Source organism: Pangasianodon hypophthalmus, chromosome 10 (assembly GCF_027358585.1).
Source record: "Pangasianodon hypophthalmus isolate fPanHyp1 chromosome 10, fPanHyp1.pri, whole genome shotgun sequence".
NCBI lineage: Eukaryota > Metazoa > Chordata > Actinopteri > Siluriformes > Pangasiidae > Pangasianodon > Pangasianodon hypophthalmus.
This window is the reverse complement of record NC_069719.1, coordinates 8,209,687-8,231,725: the sequence shown is the minus strand read 5'-3', so window position 1 is coordinate 8,231,725 and position 22,039 is coordinate 8,209,687. Positions and strand designations below refer to the sequence as shown.

The 22,039-nt window shown below is 38.8% G+C and overlaps 1 protein-coding gene across 2 annotated transcripts in view; it reads right to left on the bottom strand.

Moving 5' to 3' along the window:
* Positions 1-22,039, bottom strand: part of kif6 (kinesin family member 6) — a 95,402-nt gene that overhangs the window by 21,533 nt on the left and 51,830 nt on the right. For both annotated transcript variants that reach the window (XM_026944259.3, XM_034308143.2), the window contains exons 14-20: positions 17,701-17,803; positions 16,043-16,098; positions 4,997-5,047; positions 3,632-3,713; positions 3,364-3,499; positions 2,619-2,689; positions 535-606 (exon numbers count right to left, since the gene is read on the bottom strand). In XM_026944259.3, the coding sequence (XP_026800060.3) occupies positions 535-606; positions 2,619-2,689; positions 3,364-3,499; positions 3,632-3,713; positions 4,997-5,047; positions 16,043-16,098; positions 17,701-17,803 (571 nt within the window). The remainder of the gene's footprint in view (positions 1-534; positions 607-2,618; positions 2,690-3,363; positions 3,500-3,631; positions 3,714-4,996; positions 5,048-16,042; positions 16,099-17,700; positions 17,804-22,039) is intronic.

The following is a 22,039-nucleotide window of genomic DNA, read 5'->3' as shown; positions in this document are numbered from 1 at the left end:
AGGTAGTGACAGTAGGTGGTGCATGTATGGAAGAAATACATGGAAGAAAAGTATTTTGGCACTCTCTGTCACCTTTGGGTGAACTGTTTAATAATTTTTTTTCTGCAGGAGGAATTGCACAAGTTTATCAAAAGGTTTTTTTGTTTGTTTGTTTTTTTTTTTTAAATCATTCCTAAAACTGGCATAGAGATTAGAGTTGCATTACTAATTGTATCTGAACCTTCTAAATGTTAGCAGTTACCACAGAGAGCATTCAGAGGGCATTACTGGTGATTTCGTTTGATCAGGTATTACTTTTCCCTCTAGAATTAAAGCCATTTGTATGACTTGGACATTCTCATTCTTACCAAAGCAATATTCCACATTCTTAACTGCGATCTTGGCAGCAAAATAATCTCTTGCTGCTCAGGAACAGACTGACAGTAGTTTAAAAAAAAAAAAAAAAAAAAAGAAGTGTCCTTTTGTCAAGGAATGGTATTTGGAAAGGTTCTAAAATGTCCATACCGGCTTGTGTGCAGTCTCGTGTTTGTTTACCTGAGCTCTCTTGTAGGTGGAGTAGGCTGGCGTGCTCTGTCTTGGTTATTGATGTGGTGATCGTGCCTTGAACTGGAATTTTGAAACAAAACTGTACAATAAGCCTTATCAGAAAGTTTTTCCCTACCATTTATACTGGAGCACAGCCATTAATGGTTATTAACGGTTTAATAGAGATCAAAGGAGAACACAATCTCAGATTCTGTATGAGCTTACTGACGCAAAGTAGTAGATACAGTCAAGTCTATAAATATTTGGACATTGACAAAGTTGTTATTTTAGCTGTCTTACCACAGTATATTAGAGTCAGAATTAAATACTGAAAGTGCATACTTTCAGCTTTAATTTGATGGTATTTATATCCAAATCGGGAGAACAGTGTACAAATTACAGTGCTTTATATATGTGGTCTCACACAATAGTGAGGTTATTCCCTTACTATTTCACTTACAAGTAAGCAAATAAAAGGTCTAGTGTTGATTTCAAATGTTGAATTTACATTTGGAGTCTGTTGCTGTTAACTCTCAATATGAAGTACAAAGAGCTGTCACTCCTAGTGAAGCAAGCCATCTTTAGGCAGAAAAATCAAAATAAACCCATTGGAGAGACAGCAAAAACATTTGGTGTGGACAAATCAACTATTTGGTATATTCTCTTCTCTTAAAGATCAAGAACACCCTCCAAGAAGTAGGTGCATCTGTGTCAAAGTCAACAATCAAGAGAAGCCTTCACCAGAGTAAATACAGAGAGGAATTACAAGAAGATGCAAACCACTGATAAGCCTCAAAAACAGGAAGACCAGATTAGAGTTTTCCAAAAACATCTAAAATAAAAAACCAGTACAGTTCTTGAACAACATCCTATGTACAGATGAGACAAAGATCAACTTGTACCAGAATGATTTGAAGAGAAGAATATGGAGAAAGGACGGAACTGCTCATGATCTGATGCATATCACCTCATCTTATGGTGTGGGCATGTATGGCTCCCAGTGGAATTGATTCTCTTATTTATTGATGATGTGACTGCTGACAAAAGCAGCTGGAGGAATTGTGAAGTGCATAGGGCTATATTATCTGTATTATATTATCTGCTTCAAAACTCATTGGACGGTGCTTCACAGTGTAGATGGACAATGACACGAAGCATACTTTGAAAGCTTCTTTGAAAGGCAAAACTGAAGCCAAAATGCCCCAAAACTGAAGCCAAAATGCCCCAAAACTGAAGCCAAAATGAATTAAAAATGACAATTTAATTCATGATTATGTTAGTTTGTCCAAATACTTTTGGTCCCTTAGAAGGGGGTGGGGGCACATATAAAAATGCTGTAATTAAAGCTAAAAATCATATTCATAATTTGATGTCCAAATATTTATGGACCCGACATTGAGCGTGAGGAATTAAGATTTTTTGATATAGACAATGATGTATCTTTGTACAAAAGGTCAGATTTTCCTTGAGTCAATCTGTTGCACTGAAGCATGTGTTCAGATGACACTTCCATGGATTTGATCGAACATGGATCTTCAGGTTTTACTAACTTTTGGAGTCATAAAATTCATGTACTTATTTCTAAATTCTACATTTTACACTAGTTATTGCTGATAATCGATCCATCCATTTTCTGTACCACTTATCCTATACAGGGTCGGAGAGAGCCTGGAGCCTATCCCAGGGGACTCGGGGACGGGGTGCCAACCCATCACATGATACAATCGCACACACACCAATTCACACACTATAGACAATTTAGAGAAGCCAATCAGCCTACAGTGCATATCTTTGGACTGAGGCACCCCCAAAGAAGTGGGAATCAAACCCCCAACCCCAGAGGTGCAAGGCAAAACGTGCTAACCACTAAGCCACCATGCCCCTTATTGCTTAGAATATAATTTGTAAATTATATTTAATATTAAACTAGGAAAGAAAAATAGAGGCATTTCCGCTAACAGCCCCAGACTTTTAAATTGAAAAAAATATTCCAAGCAGATGAATTTGTCAATAGTGTTAATTGATAAAAACACTATTCTTTTTATTCATTCTGTCCATATTGATAACCATATATAATTGTATCCATGTCTCACCTGGATGAGGGAGGGCAGGGAGAGTTGTCCTGGCTCCGCCCTGCTCTTGTGTTCTCTGAGCATTGACTCTGCTGGAAAATCACACACAAATACCATAAATGCATTTGCCTCATTGTTCAGGCTAAACATATGAGTACCTTTTGTACCTGATGACATAAGTGGGAACATGAAAATCAGAGAGAACATTAAAATCAGCCTAGCTTTTTTTTTTTCAGCCAGGCTGCTGTTACTTCAAAGCAGACCTTGGAACCATGTCAGCATTTTGGAAAAATAAAACAATTATGTGTTTTAGTATTAAAGTTGTAGTTTCCTGTTCCTTAGAAGAAAGCATTCTCCAAATTATACACTACACCAACGCTGATGTTTCCACTGAATATTAAAAGCTTGTTTGTTCACTACAGCCAGACCTAAATACAGCTCACTCAACCTCAATGTTAATGAGAAAACTCAAACCAGAACATCCTAAGTTAGTGTGAAAGACAAGTCATTTCCTCTGGAAAGATTCAAGGACCAAGCAATGCTGCACAGCTGCTCATGCATCCGGATGGACTATTCATATTTCCTATTGACAAGATCAAAACAGTGTCGCCAGCCCAGTCTGCTGGTCAGATGTTGTTGTTGCATAATATTAAAATGTGGACCGCACTGGATCCGAGAAATGTCTGTGCAGAATCAGCCATCTGGAGACTGTCGCGTTCATGGGTTTGGGTTACAATTTTACTTTAAATGCAATTTAATAGCGTACCTGCAGCCTTGCTGCCTCCTGATTCCACCAGTCCTGGAAGTCCTTCTGCAATTTGATCTTTGACTTCTGAAGCAGGTGCTGTAGATGTTCAATCTCAGTCTTCAAGCCTTTTAAACGTTCAAAAGTGCTCTTATAACTATAATTAAAAAAGAATGTTAATGTTATATGCACTGATACCACAGACATATTTCTGAAAATTGTTTTTTATAACAGGCATTCGAAGGGCATTCAAAGTTTGGTAAAAAGCATTTGAAAAATAAATACATACTGTTTCTTCTCGTCTTCGATCTGGTTACGGAGTCTCTCTTCTACAGGATCTGATTCTGTATTTGGCTGGTTCCCTATTACACCTGAAACAGAACAAAACAATTTTCTCTCTTTTCAGTGACACTAATAGTAGTGCAGAGGTCCCAACACTGATAACAAGAAAATTGTAGCAGACAGAGAAAAAAAAGAACTAGCATTTATTGGTGGACAAGATGGCTAAACTTTTTTTTGTTTGTTTTTGCAGATGTGTGCCAAGCAACAGTAAGAAAACAGTGAGGCAAAAGTCTGGTATGACTGCTGCTTAATGATAAGCAGCGCCTTCATATTTTACTGGCCAAAGAGACCACAGTCCCACCCACTTGGTTTCAATTGGCTCACAAGACAGAACCTTGTGAATCCACAGGTCAAAGTTTACTACCAGAATTAAATGCATGTCATTTCCCATTCAGTAAATTGGATTTTCCACCAGCCAAAATTTGATTTGCGTTTGGTCTCACTGCTGTTTATCTGAAAAAACAAAACAAAAGACATAGTTCTTCGGCATCTCCCATATCACCGTTTGTAAATGCTACGGCTAAACCATAAACTTCTGGTAGTGCCATAACAGGAGTTCTCAGAATCACATCAAATTTTTGTTTTGTGCGAAGAATCAAATATCTTAATATCTTCACAGATATCCTATGTTCTTTTTGGCCTGAATAATGTTCTTGTTTTGTGCATCCAGCTCTCCTTTCATAGATTTGTTCTCCAGTTCCTGCTCTACTCAGCAGGACATTTCCCTCTATGTGTGTTTTTTGAGAGCGCTCTGAGCCAAGACACAGAATCAGTGCACTCGTCGCCACTAACAAACTCCACATCTAACGCCGAATGGCTAAGGCCACACACACGACTCTAGAATTCAGGCCATTTTAGGCACAACAGGACCAAAACATTGCAGTCTTTCATAAACACTGCACACATGTCGTTGTGGACAGGGCATTCGTCTCAGAGTCGCACACCCATTTCACCATGATTTTCAGAAGCCCGTGAATATAGAATGGCTATATTCAGGGCTTCTGGGTGTGTTTCGAGTGCATGCTGCCGCGTAATAAAAAGCAGGCTCCTCTGAAGTTCCTCTTTGATGCAGTTAAAAGACAGCCCACTGGCAGTGTAGGTTAGGTTTGTAAACTTGTAGAAACCCTTTAGCATGTTTATCAGAAGGAGGAAGACATTTGTGTAAAGGCCAGGCCACCCACCCAATGTTTAAAAAAAAAACAGAGGAAACCCCTAGAGGCTTTTAATTCAAAATTCAATCCCTTTCATGACTGAAATGCTGATATAATGTACAGCCATTAGAGAGAAGAAGAAGTGCAGTTTAATCACCTACCCTGTGCTGCCATCTGCATCCTTCTTGTCTCCAACTGTTTCTTCAGCTCATCTGATAGATAGCAGACAGGTAAAGAAAGAATAACAGACACAACTTTAACAACATTATTTAACCAGAGCGGAGTAGTTTTCATCTTACATTGTAGAGGCAGATGACTGGAGCCTGGCAAGGATTTGCTATAAACCAGTGACAGTTTACTAGTATAGCTGGAAGACACTAAAAGGCTGTGTGTGTTTCACATAAACACAGACACAACACTGGGCCCCAGACAGATCTGTTATGCCTGACACACAGCAAAGACCTAACAATTTATAGCAGCCATAGAAAAACATACATATCTGGTGCGTGACTATACGAGAGCATTTACAATGGAAAAATGCGGACTTAGTGTAGGGTGCTGGTGGTGTTGATATGCCAGATTAAACACTGACATCGCTAATAAAACGTGGTTGAGAGTTTGGGGGGTCGCTGAGATCTACTGAAGTGCTCTCAGTTTCCTATATGACCAGAAAGGTATTTAAATTGCACAGGTAGTGTGATGATCATTCATTTTGCATTCAGCTTTTAGGCAAATATTTTGAGTTTTGGATTATATTTACAGTATACTATTATTTATGCTGTAATACATTTATGACAGACCACATTATTTATACATTATTTAGACTGTACTTCTACATAACAGTAGCATATGCGAAATTATTGCTGTAATTACTAAAATTGCTAATTCTGAAAGGCTCTGCACCCAAAAATTTATTCATGCTTTTTCAGAAGTACAAAATCACTTAAAAAGCAGTAGTTTTGTTACTGGACTGGCCTGACTTTGGAGTACAACAATGAGCGAATTGCACTGGCTCATTTGAGTTTAAACTTGACTGACTGACATTGGAAAAGACACTGGAAAGGAAAATACAGACTAGAAGCTAACTAAACCTCATATGTAACTAGAGATCATGTGATTCTGACCTGTTTTCTATCCAATCAGTCCATTTTTAATGCTTCTGAAAAAACATACATTTTAAAAATTAACAAGGTTTTCTGACTTGGTGTGCAAGGCCATAGGTTGTTGCTTTTTCCAGATTAATGGAAAAAATGGAGTGTTAAAAACTGACTGACCAGTTAAGGTACACATTTTACATGGCTTTTACCAAATTCTGCTGCCAGCTTTTTTAAAAATTTTTTTTACAACAAACCTGGAGCACTTCCAAAGAAAGTCCAGAAACGTGCAGAGTGAAGTCAAGCACTTTTTTAACCTCTTGAACCAACAGATTGCAAGTTGTGGGTGGTGAGCGAATATAAGGAGTGAATATATAGAGATACTGAAAATGCTCAAAAAATATTCCATTGTTAATATTACAAAGTTGTGATATATCTACAAATAACAACATGGCTATTTTTGGGACATTCACCAGTATGTGATGTGACGTCCCACTAACAGTCAAATTGTATAAGCAGTTCTTTTTCTCTTTATTTGCTGCCTCCAAAGCTACAGCAAAGGCAAACAATCTTCATCAGAAGAGTTAAACCAGTCTCTATTTAATCCTTATTACTGATAATAATACATCTAATCAATATAACAAAGTAGGGTAGGTAGTTAGCCAATACTAGCTAGAACCTATAAGAGTGTTATTACAGTTTCATTGTGCATGTTGTGTGAGGTGCATTTTTTATCTCAGCACAAAAGGTGCTCCAGATAGTGATCTCTATTTTTTTTTTTTAATTGTAGTAGAAATTATTTATCCCTCAAATATCCAGCCCATGTGTAACAGCCTTAACTCTGGAAAGAGAAATAAAGGAGGTGTAGCAGTGCCTGGGCTTCAAACGGTAGCAAATAGATTTGCTGGCAGTTTGAAACTGCCTAAGGGAAAGAGTATGCCATTAATGAAAAGATGGTGGAAAATAAAAAAAAAAAAAGAATGATGGACAAGTCCCAGCTGACTTGTGGGGCAAATGTCTGACACAGCTAGTCGCCTTGCTGTCTGCAGACCTCTTCTACTCATCCCAGAGGATGTACAGGGATAAAATATGACAGGACATGTGGGATTCTGATATCAGGTCGTACTTCTGCTGACCCATTTCTGTCCATGGTAAAGTAATATCCATGGCAAGGTCTGCTGGATAAGGTTCTACAGAAGCACATACCGTGTTGAGAACATCTGAACAGAAAGACGCCAAATGAAAACCTGCCATTTCTCTTTCAAAAGTGATGCTATTAGACTTTCTTAGGAATTAAAATGTGAGCCAACTTGACATTCAGTCTTTGTTACTGAACTGTATATCACTCGTTCATCTGGTCCTGTTTAGATGGTGTTGATGAGGAACCCACATGGCCATGAGTCCGCTAAGTAGACAGTGCTGACAAGCTGAGTGGCTAGAAATAGGATAACGCTCTGTAAAAACTGTTTACATTACACATAAGAGTACACTCATGCCCATTCAATTTTAGGATTTTTTTTATTACTCATAACTCACCTTAGGACCCTGCCTGACACACTCAGCCATGTGCCCTTGTTAACACAAAACTATGGAGAAAATATACTCTCAAGGGGTAACAGAGTGGTTCCAGTTGCTTGATCTGCAGCCTGGTCATAACTAACTCATAAAGCTACGGGATTAAGAAACACTTAGCAGTAGCGCTGAGTGGTCTGAACCTTGTCTGACCTGCCTATGCTGACAGAATGAGAAAGCTGCAGATCTGGAGAGGAACCAGAATGGGACAGCTACAAGTGTGGCCTACTGTATAGAACAGGGATCATGAATTGCAGTCCTAGAAGGCCAGAGTGCAGAACAATTTGGTTATTTCCTTTAAAGTCACATGATTCACCCCACAGGCTTAATCACTTGGCATACTTAGTGTGTTAGAGCACTAAACTCTCCAAAGTGCACTAATTCTGAGTAGATACACGGCAGCAAAATCAGCCAAAATAAAAACACTGGAGAACATCTACATAGCTCTGTAACACAACATCAGATAACACTACAGATAATGACAGTATATGATGATTTAGCTAGCTTGTATTGTTGGCAGTAACTATATGGGCAAATTCCACTAGAAACATTATAAATAGTTTCCTGAGCAGATGAAATAGTTTGCCAAAATAAAGATGTATATTCTCTGAAGATACTGTTAAAATAATACTAACTTGTCACTAAATTTCCCTAAAAAAAAAAAAAAAAAAGCAACAATGATTTAAGACAATGATGGTGGCACTATGGCTTATCTTTGTTGTAAACTGAACTGTAATATAGTGTGGTGCTTTTTCTAATTAGACTCATTGCTGACAGCTGCATTCCTCTGTACCTCCTAAACACATCTGGCAAGACAAGTTCCATGTCGTTCCTTCTCCAGTAAACATTATGCCTTTAAGATAATCTTCATTCATTTCATTCTGCCTGCTTTTCTTGGTATAGGTCATAAAAGACTGGGTCAGCCAAGACTTAGTGCTTAATGCTCTTAATCTCAATGCTCTATCCCCAGCTACAGATTTCAGCTCCTCCTGGTGGGTCCCCAGATGTTCCCAAGCCCACTGTGAGATATAACATCTCCAGCGGGACATGGGTCTGCCCTAATAAAGCGCTGTTAGAGGCGCTAATAGAGGTTCATTGGGGCAGGAATCATGCTGGCCCATGCTAGCTCTAAAAACATTTTCAGTGGAGGAGGAGCAGAGATAGGACAGTTAATGATTGCCAGGATTGCCTTTTTAAGCCAAATTGGGCTAGTTTAAAAATCCTCAGAGGCCGTCAAGGTATTGCTTTATAGCAAATCTGTATTAAATCTAATAAATTTCCACAAACAAAAGCAAAGTTTAAGTGCATAAAGTATGTCTATGATGTACAGAACCATTTCTATTGGAGATTATGAGGTGGATAATGTCTGTACATCAGAAATGCATGTGCACCATGGTGACCTTATTTCCCATGCAAATGCTAAGAAAGAAGAAAACTACCGAATATCTCCTATTTTTCAGTTCTTTCAGGTCCTTTTTCTGGTTTTTGAGATATAGTTGGGCTGTAAATTTTGCTGAAACCTTGTAACCCTGGTTTAATAATAATAGTTCTTATGGAAACATGTGCTCTTCGGGAAACGTGTTCCCAAATACAGTTGAACAAAGGTACATCGAAAACACCTGAAATCGAGCTGCTAGACTGTATGCTGGATGACTGTATGCTGGATGACTGTATGCTGTCGACTCTCAACTGCTTATTAAGGTTTGCTCTAAAAATTCCATAAATATTAGCCTATAGCAAAAGTCAAGTGTGATAGCATCTCAACTTAATTTTGTTTGAGACTATGTTGTTATTAATGTCATCCTGCCCCACCAAAATCCATAGTCACTAGCCGCTGCTGCTCAGATTATTTCCAAACCCGTGTATGCGACACAAGATGTTTCAGAATCTGTAAATGTCTGGTTTCCACTAAACGGCTTTGACAGTTATTCTGAGATTCCTGTGGGCTCGAGCTTATATTCAATCAGCAGCATAACTTCATGGTTGGAGCAAAAACAGCTTTTGAGTCCACCATGCTTGTATTCCATAGCTGAAAAAAGGCTCAATAAGCAAACTCCTTATTGGTAAAAAACTTTTTTTTCCATATTACTAGTGTTTTTTTTTTTTTTTTTTTCAGATTCACCAAGGATCACATGAGGATGGTTATCCATTCATTATTTGTTTAAATCTCAGCTCAGACATGCCTTAAAATTTCAAATACTGCTAATAATGTATGAAATCCATCTCTTTTTTTTGGCTGCAGTACTTCTTTAAGTAGATAATTTGACACCATAAATAGAGCTTGGTAAATTGTATACTCGAAATGTGAATAATATCCTCCACCCATTGGTCCATCTTTTATGTTCATGCCATGTTGACCACAAATTTCAATGATCAAGTAAGTGTTATGATATAGGCTCCATTTAGCATCGAAATGGTGTATGAACTGGTGATGAGAAACGCAAATCACTCATTTACTTTCAATATATATATTTAAGACTTTTGCTGTTGCTGCACTTTCTTTACCAGACAAGACTCCCATGTGCCCTAACTCTGCCAGGAGTTGAACTATTTTCATTTCAGTGAACACAATAAAAACTATACTTAAATCCTTCATGGATGATGCTTTCCACTATGTTTTTAGTCAATGGATATTCCATGAAAACGATTTCATGCTTAGCCAGACCATGTGATATGTCTCTTTATGGCCAAGTAGAAAGGGTAAAGAGAATCTTGGCAAGTATTATCCTTTGACATATTTTCTATAAGCTACTTATATGGTGGTACATCAAAACTTGAAATGTGCATGATTCATTCTAATAATTGTACACGTGAGCAGAGAGGCGCCACCTTACCCACAAATATGCTCTTCTCCTTGGACTCTTTGCGCCGCAGTCACCCAATTTCATGAAATCGCAACAGAAACCACTGCTGACTAAACCAAGTGGGACAGAGACCAATATCATCCCCTTCATGTTTTCTTTGCCTGACAGACTGAGTGAATGCCTGTCATTGAGATCGCAAAATAATACAGTACTCGTCACAAAGCAGTCTGAAGGACTCACATGCGAGTGTGAGCGGGCGTGATAGAATATTATATTTAACATTCTATTCTTACATGTTGTTGACAACCTTTCTGCCGTAGACAAATTCCAATACAAAACCACAGTCACAAGCCATGTGTGCGTTTGGATGTCAGTTCAAAGTTTGGGACTTTGAACTGACATCCACCAGCAGTAAACACGTGAAGCTGTGATGGCTGGGCATGAACACACTGACTCTACAAAGTACATCCGCATCCCATAGAGGTGTTTACAGCAGTCCCTCATGCTTCAGTAACATTACCGAGAATCTGCACATCTATGAGCAATCGTACCAAACAAAGGAAACTGCTGAGTTCAGGGAATAAATACATGCAGATCTAATGCCCCAAACATGCTGATGATATTTATGCTCATCTGGATCCTGCTTTGTGAGCCATGGCTCCAGGAGCGTGGGCCACAGATACAGACAGGACAGATGGGCTCTTGGGAAGGGGTGGGAGGGTGGGCAAAGAGGATAGCAGATGCTGTACATGGAGCAGGAGCAAGAGGACTCCCTAAATCCCCACACATCTGGAAAGTCTATTGGGGACCTCAATTGCATTTTGCTTCTCATCCAACCGAGGACATACCTCACAGGTTGAACTTGTAACTCTGTTGTGTAGAATCTACACAGGGTGCTCATTAGCAGTTTATTGAACAGATATCACATGGACATGTGGACACTCAATGTGGGCAGGCACGTGCTGGCGTTGCACTCATCAAATGGGGTAAAGTTAAACGTATTAACAATTGCAAATAATTTAAAAAACAGGAACAAGAACCTAAGACAGCTGCAGGCAGCAACTGGCGGGCCCAAGCACCAAGGGTGCAGCAATGTCTTTTTCATGAGCCACTTTTGGCATGTGGATGTTATTATGCCTCATCACTGAGCACACATGAGAAGTATGTGCAACACTGCATGATATATAGTGGAATTATGCCACACATCCTTTCTGAGCATCATCACATTAATTTATTGTCTCAGTATGGCAACATCATTTGAGATACAGTATTAACATTTCCTTTAGCATCTCGGCTATCCTGACATTATGCTTATATGATTATGCAATTTGTTTTGATTCTGGTGAGTCCTCTAGAAGTATTTAAAAGTCAAAATCCAAAAATGGCTGACTTTCTGTTGGGTAGAGATAATGGATGTAAATGTGAAGACCCATATGCCCACCAAATTTTGAAACTGAAGGCCCACAATGATGAAAAATATCACAGGGTGCTATCACACACAGACCACATCTGGGCCCAAGCTTTTGCTTGGAACCTCATTTTGGAACCTCATTTTGGCCATCAGTACATGATGGCCAGCACTTCAGCATGTGGGAAGTTTTCGAGTACCAAAACTGCCTGGAAAATATTCTAACAAAGCCAAAGGGCTGGATTAACTCAAAATATTGTCTTATATTGACAAAGCTTACCCACATACCAGCCAATCACAATCCAAATTATAGTAGCCATGCCTGCTGACTAACAGAGCAAAAATCCAATTCTCTTATTCATATAGCCAGTGAAGCTGGATGCTGGACATGCACTTGGCAAGACATTCTGTACTCCTTGAGGTCACTGTCCTTAAACTGAACATTAAGTACTATGTTTCGGATTCTACCACTACTTATGTATGGTTGAGTGCAAAAGATTTCACCCCATTGTTTATTGCTGGAAAAAAAGGAAAGCTTACCATGATTTTCAAGATTGTCTTAAAAATAAATTCCAAAAACATATGACAAAATCAAAATAAAAACATTTTAGAGGAACCAAAAGAAAGAAGTCACAGTCTTGCCAGGCTCCAGACCTGATTTGAAGAAGATAGCGTATGGCATCTGGCAGAGTTACAATAGATATATCGATAAGAATGGGCCAAGATTACCCTAATAATCTGTACAAGTTTGAACAGATGTCTCAAGATGAATATCAGGCAAAGGAGGTCCAAAACTTTCTCAGAAAGAAGTTGGAGGCAGTTATGAGGTCAAATAGTGGGCAAGTTACTAGAAAATATTTATATTATTCAGAATGACAGATGCTTTTTAAACTTTTAAACAATATTTCATCATATCATCTTTAAAAACAAATATTCTCCTTCATTTTGAGTATGCAAATTTTTTGCACTCAGCCGTATATAGGTTGTTCAGATCAGCAGTCATCCTATACAAATCATTCATTCATTCATTCATTCATTCATTTCCTTCCTCCTGACAGGTCCAGTCCATACTTCTCTATCCCCTGCCACAGATTCCAGCTCTTCCTGGGGGATCACCAGATTCCCCAGGTTCCCAAGCCAACTATAAGATATAATCTCTCCAAATGTCTTCCCCGGGGCCTCCATCCAATGAGGTGCCTGATCTTCCCAGGAGCCAACCAGGGGATATCCTTGTAACCACTGCAAATGGCTCCTCTCAGTTCAGAGGAGTAGCAGCTCTACTCTGAGGATCTCCCAGACTGTCAAGCTCCTCACCCTATCATGCAGCGTAAGCACTGCAACCTTTTGAAGGAAACTCATTTGCGCCATCTGTACTCATGATTTTATTCTTTTGGTCATTACCATAGATTGTGACCATAGGTGAGGAAAGGGATGTAAACTGACCAGTAAACAAAGAGCTTCATCTGTAAACCGAGCTCCTGATGCACCACCACAGGCTGGTACAGCTACTGTAACATTGCTGCCACTGAACTGATCTATTTGTCAATCCCGCGGTCTCTTTTTCCATCATTGTGACTATGATCCCAAGGTACTTCAAGTTCTCCTCAATTAAATACCATGCCAATTTTCCGCTAATTCTCAATTAGATTTTCACATTGTTGAGTGCCAGTCAGAAGAAAATGAAAAAATTACAGCTGGTTGATGTAGACATGCTGATGTTGAGGCATAAATTCCTTCATGCCTTCATCATTCTCAGTGTCTGCAGAGGCATTAATTCAGACACTCAAGATTACAGGCACAATAATAACACCGGGCTTTAGCTGTATCCTCACTGAAGCATAACACAGAAGTAAAACGTCAGCGCATGATGTCTTTGTTGGCACTGCGCTCTGGGCGCCGGTTGAATGCCACTCAAACCCACATGCGTGACTTTAGGGAAGTTGAGTCTGCTGCGAGGTGAGGTGCCCCATTTCATCCGAATTTGAGCCGAAACCGCAAACACCAGTTGAACAGTGTGGGAGATTCAGCACACTTAAACAATATGAACTGGGTGCTGGAGAAGTACGATGAGTAATTATGCTGCTGGGAGAGACTTGCGGTTGAGACATTTTTTTTAAACAGATGGAACAGAAGCAAGTCTTGGTTTGTTTTGTGGCTGCTTGATTGTGAAAACTGTACTTTTGTGTAACTGTAGTAAAAGAGCTACTGATTGTTAGTGACTGATTGCTTGAAGAAGCAACTGGCAACACTTCAAAAAGAAAATATGAAGTAAACTAGGAACTCTGGCAAAAAAAAAAAACAAAAAAAACTATCTCTCTACACAGGCCTGGTGAAATGTTACAGTCTGTGAGAGAAAAAATGTGATGTACACAGTAACTCGAGCCACACTGTTTTGGCTTTCCCCTCTCTCTTGTCATCACTGTTGCTGGAAAAATCTATGTCGTGCTGTTAGGTGTTAACAGAGAAGCTCACATATCATTGCATTAAAAAGGCAGGAGAAAGCTTGCTAATGTTACTGTACAGCTCACTCATTGTACTTTGGTAGGCTGTTGAAACTCTCCTCAGCCTGGGAATGTCACAAAGTTTACTTATTTTTTTCGTGTGATTTAAAGTTTCATCAGACTGGACAAGGGTGATCCCTATGCTGACAGTACTGTATTTCACAGGACTTCATTCGAAGACATTAAGAAACAAAGATTCTATCATGTTAATTTCAACACCAGGCACTCTGCCTACAGACTCTTTGATACACAGTTCTGTGCAAAAGTCTTAGACACCCTATTATTTTTTAAAATAAATGTTGTCTTAGATATTTATTTGATGTCTTCTGCATTATTGCATCTGTAAAAAAAAAAAAAAAAAGAGATCTATATTTTTTTAAGTACAGAAAAAATTATGTAAAGACATCAGTAAAGGAAGTAACATTACATAATAGACCACTTTTCAGACAAAAAAACAATGAAGGCTGTCAGGGATTACTGTAATCCAGAAGCAAGTGTGACAGCCAAAGTCTCCAGAAGAACTGTAAGATCTTTATTTAACATTTTTGGAAGGAGTCATTTAGTATTTTTGGAAGGAGTCTCCAGTATCAGCCTTTTGTAACAATCATAGGTAAAGCAGATCCTTTAATTTTTCTTCCAGGAGAGAGGAAGTTGCACTTTGTGGTTTCTTGGTAAGATGGCAAGCTTCAAACTACTGTTTGTAGCTGCTATAATATAAGTTCTAATAGGAACTAACTTGTCTCATGCATGGTCCACAACATTGAATGTAGCTATAAATGGATAAAAGGTACTTGCAATTCCCTAATAAATTAAAAATTGTAATCATAATCAAATGCTGTGGTATTAAAAAAAAAAAAAAAAGAACACTTGTGAGCTGTTACTGGAAAATATTCAACTCTGGGGTGGTATCAGTACAGTATGTCACCCAGTGTTGATTACTTATCATATTATATTCCTTATTATATTCCTTACTTAATCCAGGGTTTTCATTCTCTAGTCATTGTTTTTGTTTAATTGTTATTATTTTTGGATTTATCGTTTTCATTATTTATGTATTTTGGACTTTTTTGTGTGTGGGGGAGGGGATTTATAACATACATTTATGTATATGTGTCTCCTATACATAAGGGACAACACAGTCCTTGGTCAGTGGCAGCAATGTCTAATGGCATCTTCCTTTACAAATGTTCTTGGCCATGGTGAAAGCTCTTTAAGGAAAGCTCGATGTCTGGCTTGTGTGACAACTATAAGTTTAAAGGTATATGCACTAGCGTGCTTTTGAAATGATTCACAACAGGATGTAGAACACAGCAGTAACTGAGTGTCAGCATGCTCTTGTTACTGGCGTCTTCCGACTGTGAGAACGTTGCCAGAAAGATTCCACAGGAGTAGTAGAAGTGCATTGAGGTGTGTGTTCAGCACCCTCATAAAGCAGCAGCTCCTGACCTGTAAAACAGCGTCATGGCGGAAGAGCTCAGATGAGAGTGGAGCTCCCAGGATCTCCTGTGTTCAGGAACAGGTCTGGAATATGCTGAGTGACACGGATTTACCCAGGAGGGACAACAGAGTCCCAGTGAGAAGCCAATTGTGTAAGGGAAAAGGGTCATTAGAGAAGAGTGTGGTTTTGAATCATGGTGCATTAGAAGCAGAGCAGAACCAGCATGAGGCCATCTTAGGACTGTTCTTGATCAAGGTAATGGTGATAATAAGAGTAACGTTTGCGGAAGTTAGAGGTTTACATTTTCACAACTCTGGACTGTATGCTGTTTTAGCAGCCTGTGAATGGCTGGGTGGCTAAGGGAAAATGTTAGATGTGTGAACGACTTACTGACTCTGCTCCTGGCCTGGTTAACCTGCTCACCCAGTTCCTTAGCTTCTGCAAACCTGTGAAGAATATGAAACCTATATAGTAAAATCGTATCATTTTTAAAAAATTTTTCAAATTCTCTCAGGCACTGTAGTCAAAAACAACTCCTTGTCTAACAGCTACTAATCCAGGAAAATGAAGGCTAACACAGACTTCCTCCAAGACATGAAGCCACTATATCTTTTTAAACTGCTGCTCATGTACCATCATAAGGCAGCTGAACACACTTGGAGGAGAGCATTATCTGCCCTGGTCTGTATACAAACAGCAGCCTGCATTTTAAAGTAGCTCATATAAGGGATGTTTTATGGATTTACCTTACCAAGTCCTAGTTTCTTGATAATAACACAAAAATATGAAATAGGACCACAGTGTTGCCACATCTTGGCATAGCTGTAATTTATTCGCTAGTCATGTGAACGCATTTTTTCTGAAGTTGTGGAGTCCGATAGCCTGATATCTCTGGATTACAATAACCAACACGTATCATACGTTATACGGTTACACAACCATGTTATAATGGTTAAAAAGAGCATTTTAGTTGTTTTCAAACAACACCAAAGGCTGCCTAAAACGGGCATTTTAACTGACTTTGGAGCTCTATTTCTGCCATTATGTTTCAGTCGATCCCCAGGTCAGATACTTTGTTTATTCAATCAAAATTTATAAAGTTTTAAATTTATTTTTAAGATATGGTGAACCCGTAGTACATTTTGTTTATGATAGAAAACCTTTGTTCGTAGCAATTTATGATCTATTTAGTTTTATATAGATAAAAATGCACAGTGTTTTGCATTGTTTACAATTCAGAAATAAAAAGGAGTCTTTTCGGTCATAATTTTCTTCATTCAAATTTTGTTCCAAATATACTGAGAATTGAATCAAATCAAAATCGTGATGCCAGTGTCATGAATCGAAACGATTCATGACTGGAATGTATCAATACACCCCTATTTATATAGGCCAAGGGTCTTTAGTCTTATCCACAATCCTGTGGTATAGCTGCAGGTTTTCATTCTTCCAAATGAGAGCAACAAATAATAGTTGTTTGAAGACCAAGATCAACTGATTAAACAGGTGGAGTCATGTTTGGCTCCTGATTGGCTGGAATGAAAACCTGCAGTGGATAAGATAGAAGACTGCTGTTATAGGCTAATGCCTCATCTCTGTGATGGCCAAAAATTTTACCACTCTGCAACTGACCTAGTTTTTTTTGGACATTCTGTTCTATTATTTGTATGATTTCATGAGCATAAAGACACATCAACCGATTCACATTTAGTACTAACAGTTGAAATGTTTGGTTTCATTTGATACAAATAAAATAATACAGTCAGTTGAATTTAGTTAAGAGTAACTTATTAATGATGAAGATGTGTGACATAATTAGTGTATATCCATGAAACCAGGTTGTAAGATATGACACTTCAAATGTGTCTGATATGACACTTGAAAGTGTTAATAGGTGGTAACTTTATCACAATCATCACTTTCACTGTCATCACTGTAATCTCTGTGACCAACTGGACAAAAAGGGAAGAAAACTGACATTATACCATTCAGTTACTCTTTCACCTGCACAAAAATAGAGCCCACTGATACTGTAAAAAGATACTGACCTCTGTTTCAGTATGACCTTGTTGTCTTCAATAGTTATATTATCCTCATGCTCACTCCTAAATATTTCAAATGCCTCCTGTCGTCCCATAGACAACTCTGCTTCTGAGGAGAGTGATAAAGCATGTCAGAAACCGTTCTGAATAAGAGGACAGTCTGCTACATGAAGGATAAATACAGTTGTTCAGTCAACCTCATCACATTCCATTTATTGTTATCTGATTGTATACCACAGCACTGATAAATTCGCAGTTCTGATTGGTCAGGAGGTGTTGATTAAGTAGGGACTAAAACATAACCAGGTGTGCTGTTATAATAAAATGATCCACGGTGAGATTCTAATGTTATCATTTGTATAGTAACAAGTCACACAGGGACTTGGATGGCAGACATGAACATATTTTTAAAATGTGTGTAATTGTTGATATGGTGAAGTTTTCTGTGAGGAGAAGCTTATATAGCATTTTTGGAAGGAGTCTCTAGTGCTTTGTAACAATCAGAGGTAAAGCTGTAAATTTAAGTTTGCAGATACAGGAAGGTCTTCAGGACAAAGAGCTTTCTGGTTTCTGACTCAAAAGAGGGAAAATTGCGAGAATGGAAAGGGAAGGACTATTTACAGCTGCTATAATGTAATAACAGGAACTAACTTGTTCTGCAGCTTTAAACGTAACTATAAATAGTTATAAGGTAAGACATGTCATTCTTTACTAAATAAAATATTGTAATCTTTGGCACTTTGCTGAGGTATAAGAAGAATAAAACACTTCAGGACATGCTGTTATAGGAAAATAATCAATTTCACAGTGGTAATGGCCCTCTGCTTCGTATCAGGCCTCATCACCAGACCGTTTTTAATTATTTTCCTATTACAGCACACCCAAAATGTTTTATTCCTTACATAAAACCTATAATCATTCCTAAATAAGGTTTGTGTTGTTGGATGTGGTAAATTAGAATAAAAGTGAGGTCATTTACACCGATCAGCCATAACATTATGACCACTGACAGGTGAAGTGAATAATATTGATTATCTCGTTACAATAGCACCTGTCAAGGGTTGAGATATATTAGGCAGCAAGTGACCAGTCAGTTCTCGAATTTGATGTGTTGGAAACAGGAAAAATGGGCAAGCATAAGGATTAGAGAGACTTTGACAACGGCCAAATTGTGATGGCTAGATGACTGGGTCAGAGCATCTTTAAAACGGCAGGCCTTGTGGGGTGTTCCCGGTATGCAGTGGTTAGTGCCTACCAAAAGTGGTCCAAGGAAGGACAACCAGTGAACTAGGGACAGGGTCATGGGTGCCCAAGGCTCACTGATGCACGTGGGGAGTGAAGGCTAGTCTGTCTGGTCCGATCCCACAGAAGAGCTATTGTAGTACAAATTGCTGAAAAGTTAAAGCTGGCTATAATAGAAAGGTGTCAGAACACACAGTGCATCGCAGCTTGCTGCGTATGGGGCTGTGTAGCCACAGACCTGTCAGAGTGCCCATGCTGATCTCTGTCCACTGCCAAAAGTGCCTACAATGGACAGGTGAGCATCAGAACTGGACCGCGGAGCAATGGAAGAAGGTGGCCTGGTCCGATAAATTGCATTTTCTTTTACATCATGTGGAAGGCCGGGTACGTGTGCATCGTTTACCTGCGGAAGAGATGGCACCAGCATGCACTATGGGAAGAACGCAAGCTGGCAGAGGCAGTGTGATGCTCTGGGCAATGTTCTGCTGGGAAACTTTGGGTCCTGGCATTCATGTGGATGCTATTTTGACACATACCACCTACCTAAACATTGCTGCAGACCAGGTACACCCCTTCATGGCAACGGTATTCCCTAACGGAAGTGACCTCTTTCGGCAGGATAATGCACCCTGCCACACTGTAAAAATTGTTCAGAAATGGTTCAAGGAACATGACAAAGTGTTCAAAGTATTGACCTGGCCTCCAAATTCCCCAAATCTCAATCCAATCGAACATCTGTGGGGTGTGCTGGCCATCAAGTCTGATCCATGGAGGCCCCACCTCGCAACTTACAGGACTTAAAGGATCTGCTGTTAACGTCTTTGTGCCAGATACCACAGCACACCTTCAGGGATCTAGTGGAGTCCATGCCTCCACGGGTCAGGGCTATTTTGGCACCAACACAATATTAGGCAGGTGGTCATAATGTTATGGCTGATCGGTGTATGTGACATGACAGAACAGGCAAAACCCTGAGGTCAGGCACTGAGGTTGACCAGACCTGAGACCTGAGACCAAACATACACATACAGCAACCAAAGCAGTACACATGGTAACAATCTATAGTCCATATTGTCCAATTTTTTTTCTCAGTGTTTCATTACATTTCTGCTGTCACCCAACCACTCGTATTACAGATATATAAACAATGAATAAACAGTTCAGAGAGGGTTCAGCTGGGTTCAGGGATGGTCCTGGTCAATAGGGGACTAAAATTAATCTATTTTATGGTGATCTGACATTAAAAGCACTATTTGGCTCGATCCCCAAACTCTAGACATTCCTTGTTTGCTGTCATGTTTGTTTGAGGGATTTTATTCTCCTGAGGAGTGCTGGATGCTGTCAGCATAGAGCTTTCACAATCCTTCAGAGAAGAAAGAGGTGGTGCCTGCAACCCCCCCTAAACCCTGGAAAGGCCAGGCTAAAACAGCTGTCAGTGATGAACGAATCCAGGTGCAAAACAAACTCTGGCAGGTAAGCATTATAAACGGTAAAGAGATGCAGAAATCCTGTTTTAGGACTCTCAGGAGATACAGTAAAAGAATTACTGGATAATATTTGACAGGCACTCACTACAATTGGACTCCATTAATGTCCTAGGGCACTAGGGCATGTAATACCAGGTATGTAGCAGTATATACACACTAAAGAGAGAGTGACCAGCAAAGAAAGCATGGAAAGACTGTGTTAAAGCTAATTTACACTGACGCTCACAACGCCAGCTGAGGATTGGATAGATTGCAAAATCATGTTAATGACACAAACAACCCATGGTCTTTGAGCAGCTGTGTGTTTCGTGTCACCATTTGAAAATTTAACCTCTAGCTTAACCTCTGTTCACAAGAAATAAAACATTAATCAGGTTTTTTTATACAAGAGGCAAAACCAATCTCTTTAAAAACTGGAAGATTGAGATCTCTAGAGAAGTAGTTTATGAGAATTCAACTACAATCCCAAGAGGAAAGAGCAATTTTAATCGATCTAATAGAGGCGTGAGAAAATCTACATCCATTCCAAACTTTTACCAAATTTTTAAAACTCGATTTTCTGTATGAGCTGATGTTTGTAAACCCCTAGGCATACACAATCATCCTGCTTCCTTTTTCCATGGTATTTAAACACAAAATTAACACTGTTTCCTCTTTCCCACATTGTTCTGTGATGTGGGAAGAATCATGGAGTCCAAAGAATGTTTTCATTTCACACTTTATTTCCTGTAAGATTTCACTACAATATACTAAAAGCTGCCACTTTTGGCAAGATAACCTTCTCCGTGTCACTGGCCTGTTGTGGAGTGTGAGTCTGTCAAATGAAGACAGAAGACAGCTAACAAAACAACACCCTCTACATTATACATATTATACCACAGGAATTCTCAATTCTGATTGGTTAGAAGGTGTTGATTAATTTACTATAATAGCAGCTCTGAGACTAGTTCCAAGACAAATCACAGGTTCATATTAATGAGCTTGTTCTAATTTTTTCTAAGTTTTTTGTAAGGACACATTCATTTAGTATTTTTGGAAGGAGTCTCCAGTGTCAGTACTTTGTAACAGTCAGAGGTAAAGTTCTGAGTTTAGGTTTTCCAACATTGGAAAGTCTTCTGATCATAGGACATTGTGTTTGGTGTTTATTTTATTTTTATTTTTTTGCAAGCTGCATGACTTAATACTTTCAAGAGAAAGTGAGGGAATGTTTATAGCTGTTATTTCAGGCGATAACTGGAATTAACCTGTTTCACGGATGTTCCTACAATATTAAACGTAACCATGAACTAAAAAAAAAAAAAAAAAAAAAAGGTATCCTTCTTTAATTAATAAAAATTGTTGGCAAATTATTGTGGTATGCATACTTGTATGTACCGCTAGATTTGACCTAAATCAATAACTTATTACAATTAAATAAATAAATAAATAAATAAATAAATAAATAGGGCACCTGCTCATATTCTAATTTTGACATTGTGACGTGAAAGGATGGGAGCAACTTTACACACTGTGAAGTGTAAATTCATGTAATCACTGAAACACAAGAAAAACCACAGGGCTCTCCTCTGAATCACACCACATTAAGCTAGTGTATTTCTGGAATAGTTCAACAAACC